At 54.4% G+C, this 6,030-nt stretch overlaps 1 protein-coding gene across 1 annotated transcript; it reads right to left on the minus strand.

Moving 5' to 3' along the window:
* Positions 1 to 2,850: 2,850 nt before the first annotated feature.
* LOC100283875 (polygalacturonase) lies at positions 2,851 to 5,214 on the minus strand. The gene is made up of 9 exons (NM_001156773.2): positions 4,885 to 5,214; positions 4,645 to 4,782; positions 4,382 to 4,552; positions 4,238 to 4,258; positions 3,958 to 4,165; positions 3,780 to 3,861; positions 3,555 to 3,663; positions 3,350 to 3,481; positions 2,851 to 3,204 (listed from the first exon to the last, which is right to left on the minus strand). Exons 1-9 carry the CDS (start codon positions 5,185 to 5,187, stop codon positions 2,980 to 2,982), a joined length of 1,389 nt encoding a protein of 462 aa, NP_001150245.2. The 5' UTR covers positions 5,188 to 5,214; the 3' UTR covers positions 2,851 to 2,979.
* Positions 5,215 to 6,030: the final 816 nt, after the last annotated feature.

The raw sequence follows: 6,030 nt of genomic DNA on the forward strand, positions 1-6,030 counted from the left end.
ACAGGTTCCCAAGTCTCAATCAATACACTAAAGTGCTAATCAGCATGGAGTAACCAATAAATGCATTCGTTGGGACAAAAACAAGAAGACATAAGCTCGCTTACCCTCGTGAAAACCCTGAGCAGCAGAGCCAGGACAGGTCTGCACACATGAGAAAATGTTACCAGTAGGATTAGTCAGCATTCACATTCCTCTGGACGCAAGCAAAATCTAACCTAATGCTGTGGAGTCGCACATCAGTGTCCAGCTACTTGTGAGAGCGCAATCCACCACAAGGAGCATCGCGGGATTCACATTCCACAGTAGAAGCCTGACACCGGGAGCAAGGGGGGCCAGGGGTGTAAGAACTGACCTTCTCGCGATCGATTGGTTCGGGGTGGAGGCGCGCCATCAGGGGCGGACCACGGTGCTGCAATGGAGACTTACCGAACCCCGAAAAACAGGGTGCTCGATGACGACATCAATCTGGCCGAGAAGCCGTCGCGGGGTATTCCTGTTCCTACCGGCAGCAGGGGAGGAGAAATCCGTGGGCGCGCGGTTGGAGCTCCCGGGCATCGCGCAATCGCCAACTCGTTGTACCCGAAGGCGTCGACGACGCAGTCGAAGTCGGTGGCTGGCGCGAGCGACGTCGCCAGGTGGGTGTTTTCGTTTACCTATCCCACCCAGATCTGGTAGGAGTAGCGAGCTTTGGGAGGACATACCGGGATCGAGGCGTAGAGGTGGCGCTCCGGCGGTGACCATGGCGAGGGGGAGGGTGCGCCCTGCGGCGGAGGTGGAGGCGATGGGAGGTCATGGCGGCGCGGTCGTCGTTGTCGGGGGCCGTGAGGCATCTATCGCGGCAGGGGCAGGGCCGCAGGGGGCGAGCAGCGCGGTAGAGAGAGGAGAGGAACGTGCGGGGGAAGGTTAGGGATTGGGGTGCGGTCGTGCGGTGGAGGGGAAGACGCACGATAGGATACGGACGGTCCAGATTGATAGACGGCAGAACGGCAGAACGAGGGGAGGCAGACTACTATTACTTACTTAATAAGTAGTAGAGATATGTGCTTGGTTGGATAGCCATTTTAGGCCTCTTGGCACCTTTGGCTGACATTGGCACATACATAGAGCTCGATCAAACACTCAAACTCACTTTTCCTAACTTTGTGGTTGCATTTTTGTGTGAGATCGCGTGCGTGATCTAGCGTGTTGCAAATTGAGATATTGCATTTTGCGGCACTAAGTGGTCTTAGTGATTGGCATCGCTAGCTTTAGAAAATAAAATAGACACAAAGATTTATGTGAAAAAAATCTCCTTCCAATATAGAGGAGCAAACAACCATAAGTAAACAAATTCACTATCAGAAAGGATATATATTTATAGGTGTACAGAAAAACATATTACAAAATATATTCTAAATATATAAAAGGAATTAGAAACATATTCCAACAACTAGCCAGTTTGGTGCTTGTGGAGGACCATTGAGATCTTTGTGATTGTTGTTGCCTCCTTGTCAGACTCTCTTCACCGCTTCCCGCCGGAGCTCCCTCTCCCCTACGGTAGAGGCTACAGGAAGACGCTACCTGCTTCAACAGTGCCCCCTAAAGCACCCCCTACGGTGCAGCCACGCGCTATCGTCTTCTCTCTCCCCCCGAATGCAGCGTACTCTCCTTTCCTCCCCTATCTACTGTGTTGTGGGCCCACAATTAATTATTAGTTGATGAAAAATTGATAGGAGGTGAAAAGTAGGTATAGAAAATGATATTTTATGGTTGTAGTGGGATATAGGGAAAGGATTTAGGGTGAACCGCTGTACAGGGTGGAGATATAGGGGGGAGAGAACGTTGACATGACACATGAGTGGGATATAGTGAGAAAAATTTAGGGGTAACCGCTGAACAGTCTCAGGCTATTGTGTGTTGGGCTTTGCGAGTAGACCCCCTGGTAGGCCTGCCGCTACGTACTCGGGGTCGGTGGGCCGACGCCTAGAACGGAAAGCCTACCCGCCTACCGTCCCGTCCGTGCCGTGCGTTGTGACCTCCCGCCCCGTACGCGGCGCGTCACTGCGTTCAATTCGGCGGTCTTGCTCCTCGCCTGCGCAGTACTGCACCGCACGAGCGTCACTGCGGCGACAGTGCCTCCGAAACAGTTACTACTAGCCATGTCACGCGGCCTACGCAGACTGTGTGGGCGTGGCGCCCTCCGTGTCCGTCAGCCACGACGTCGACCGGCGACCCGCGCGCCATGCAGAGGCAAGAGACAGGCAGGGCACAGGACGGCGGCAGGCGCAGAGCAGAGCACCTGCAAAGCTGCGCCTGCGGTTACTCGGGCGTGGCAGTGGGATCCGTGGAAATTTTAAACTCGAGCCCCATCCCATAGCTCCAGTCCGGTTGGTAGCCGTAGCCAAGTCCGGGCCGTAACCGTAGGTAATATATAGTCAGTACCCGTCCCGTCTCGTGCTCTCGGTCTCGGCATCGTCCTGGTGGCGGCTGGGCACCGTTCCCGCCGCCGGCCGGGAGTTTCCTCGGGCTCACGCGCGGTTCGCTGCCTGCGCCGCGAGCGACATGCGGGACCGTGTCGTCTCGGCGCGCGGCGAGCCCAACGCTGGCCCGGACAGTTTGAAACGCGGCGCTGCGGACGTGGCCCTGGGTCTCTCTCTCCCTCGGGGAGCTGCGCTGCCGCGTCCGTGCGTGCGCCCTGTGGCATGTGGGGCGCACGGGGCCGGTTCGTCGTTTGGTCGGAAGTCTGCCAGTTGGACGCGGCGGTGGCGTTGGCGGCGGCCAGCTACCAGCCGGCGAGCCGGTTTTGAATTGGCTGGCGGTCAGGCATGACAGCAATAGTCGTCTGCATTATCATTCGTGGGACACATGTGTTTGTACTGCGCACACAACTATGATTTTTCATCTCATTATATTGGTTGGCTTTTTGTAAAAACAAAAACAAAAACAGGTTCAAAAGCTAAACCAAATGAGCCCTAAGTTCATGTGTAGGTGCTACTAGTACTACATTTCCGCACTGCAAAAGGGGAAGGTATACCCAGACTGTACGACGGTGGCGTTCCTGTAAGAGCACGTAGCGTATCTTCCTTCTCCGACCAGGTAGACATCCTGCATCCGTATACCGTCGCAACGCAGAGCGGCGCTGCAGACGAGACTGATGGCGACTCTGGAAGCGCTGGTTCCATGTATGTTTCTGTAGCTTATATTACGCACGGCCACCGCCGATCCCTGTGTGTGCAAAGTGTGCGTGCATGCATGCATGCGCACGAGAGTTACTCTGGAAGATCTGACGACGACACGAAGAAGCAGCAGAGAAAACTTGGACCAACGTACTGTAGATGTAGGACGACGGTATAGATATATATATATATACCTGGTCGTGACAAGAAGACGGTGTCGTCGTCCTGGCGGAGTCGCAGTAGTTCTGGTCTATAATTATCGGGTTAGTGACGTTGCGCATCGATATGTCTCGGAAGCTAATTCTCTCGGCGTAGCCATACCCTCCCTGCAGTGCAGTACGTGTGTTAACCAATTAAGTTATTACAACAACACAAGCGAGGAGATCGTGCATTACCTACCTGCCAGGTCTTGATCCTGACGCCGTTGGTCGTGCCCAGCAGCGTGGCCTTCTCCACGAGGACGTCGGAGACGTGGGCCCATGAGTTGTTTGCTCCTAGACTACCAATGCTGCGGCACAGGCACAGGCACAGGCACAGTCGTAGAGCTTGTGTTGTGTGTGTTGCCATCATGTCTTTTTACAGATGATGCCAAATTTTGAAAACGTGAAATTAAACGCCGTATACCTTATTCCATGGCCCGGTCCGCAGAATATGCTGGTCACCCGTACGAACGTTGAGCCAGTCACGATGGATACGCAGTCATCACCTGCATTGTTGTTGCATGGTGTTGGACACACACACACGCACATGAAAAGGAAGGAAGAAGGGGCACCTCATACATACAACATACACATACACGTACCTGTGGCGATGGTGCACCTGCTTATGGACACCTCCCTGCTGTTGGACACGTGGATGCCGTCCGTGTTGGGGCTCCACGCCGGCGCCGTGATGGACAGCCTCGACACGGCCACGTCCCGCGAGTAGGCGATCGCCACGTGCATCTGCATGCTGTCCCTCACCTGCAGCTCCTCCACCACCAGCCGGGTGCACCTCCTCAAGTACAGCGCCTGACCAAGCTCGCCAACTCAGACGCACATACATACATACATACATCGGGGTTGCCGGGTCAGGGAAGGTACCGTCGGGCCGGTGACGCAGCGCTGGTGGTGGTGGTGGATACACAAACAAAAAAACAAAAATAAAAAAAAATACGCATGGCATGTTAATGTTAGTGTTAAGCAAACACCGACGACGACTGATCATTAAGCAAGCCGCAAGCGTACCGCTGATCTGTTGAGCTTGCACGAGTTGATCCACCACTGCATCCCGTTGCCGTCGAGCGTCCCGCCGCCGAGGACGCGGAGACGGTCGACGCCCTCGAACGTGATCCACTCCTGCAGGCCGCGCTCCAGCCACACCGACCGGTCCGACGGCGCCTCCAGCGTCCCCTTTATCTGACCATATCTGCTTAATTAGCTTGTAACACTAGCTAACGAGAGAGCAGCAGCTAGCGCGCGGGATAGCATAGTATTCACTCATCTCTCACCATTGCAGCGACCGAGGCAGCTCTGCAGGGCCCGCGGAAGCTCACGGGCATCAGGAGGTACGCCTTGCCCTCGGGCACGAGGAACACGGACCGCCCGGCGGAGGAGTTGCAGGCCTCGCTCCACGCCGCGAGGAAAGCCTGTTTCCAAACGCGTGTGGAGTGTGAGATAGATCATCAGAACCGCGGTCGATCGGGATCCACAAACGGGCCAGGGAGCGAGTTAAATAAAGCTGGGTTCACCTCGGCGGCGTCGACGCCGGCATCCGCGGCTCCGTAGTCGTCGACGTTGACGACCCTCGGTGGCGGTCCGGCCCTGGGCAGCCACAGCTCGTCGTCTGGACCCTCTGCCGGCGCCGGCCCGTCAGCCTCCGAGGAAACTTCGTCCCAACTGGCGCCGTCTACTAGTAGCATGTAGTAGTGAAGAACGACGATCAGCATGACGACGACGGTGGTGGTGGAGCCACCCATCCGGAGATGGGGAGGAGGCTCAGGCGAATGGAGGGGAGGAGACGAGGAGAGGAGAGGAGAGGAAGGGACGAGCATTACTGCATTAGCACCCAACTTCTTTGGAGATAATAAGGGCATGTATAGTGGTGTTTAATATGGGGGCTCTTAAGGTGTTTTAGGGGTTATTTGCAAAAAAATCTTAGAGCCGTCTCTCCGTGAAGAGACGCCTCTAGCTCGTAAACCAAGTAACAACAGACGCCTCACTTCTCACTGTACGAATTTATCGTCTGTTCTATCGATCTGATGCTATACAAATACATTTAATTCTGTATTTATTAATAGACTACGTTTATAGACACTTCATTGTACAATAGAGTCTCTTAATTGTCTCCTATGCTTCGAGAACCGTTTTAGTGTCTCTCCACTGTACATGCCCTAACAAGCTCGATCGACGACCCGCCGCGAGCATGCATAACTCTTGCGTTGCTCACGAGCTCTGCAGCGGCTGACAGGCGGGGGCCGCCAGTGTGCTTTCCTCTGCTAGATCAAATCTCTCCAAGTACCAAGGTACTAGGGATAGCAATTTTACTCGCGGGTTCGGATATCCGACCCGTCGGGTATGGATTCGGGCACGAAATTTGACCCGTGGGTCTTACCCGTACTCGATCCGATTTTATTATGGGTCGGGTACGGATTTGATTTCTTACCCGCGGGTACCCGACGAATATCCGAAAATAGTGATTTTAGATTTTCAACCTATCAGTACGCTAGCTAGCCGTCCACCCTCGACAGCTCATCATACTGTCATCCCTCCATGTCTGTTGATGCTTCTGATATAGTTCTAGTACTAGTGCCAGTACGTAGTACTAGTGCTATCTAGTACAAGTACTTGAGCTAAGAGAGTGTTAATACACCAGACGACTATGCTTGCTACTCTCC

The sequence above is a fragment of the Zea mays genome, chromosome 9 (genome assembly GCF_902167145.1).
Source record: "Zea mays cultivar B73 chromosome 9, Zm-B73-REFERENCE-NAM-5.0, whole genome shotgun sequence".
Lineage (NCBI taxonomy): Eukaryota > Viridiplantae > Streptophyta > Magnoliopsida > Poales > Poaceae > Zea > Zea mays.

What these genes read in the sequence shown, in the direction of transcription:
- LOC100283875 (NM_001156773.2), bottom strand. Translation starts at nt 5,187, where the DNA reads ATGCTCGTCCCTTCCTCTCCTCTCCTCTCCTCGTCTCCTCCCCTCCAT. An exon ending in CCGGCGTCGACGCCGCCGAG is followed by an intron (nt 4,783 to 4,884) that starts GTGAACCCAGCT and finishes GTTTGGAAACAG; the next exon opens with GCTTTCCTCGCGGCGTGGAG. An exon ending in GCAAGCTCAACAGATCAGCG is followed by an intron (nt 4,259 to 4,381) that starts GTACGCTTGCGG and finishes CACCACCACCAG; the next exon opens with CGCTGCGTCACCGGCCCGAC.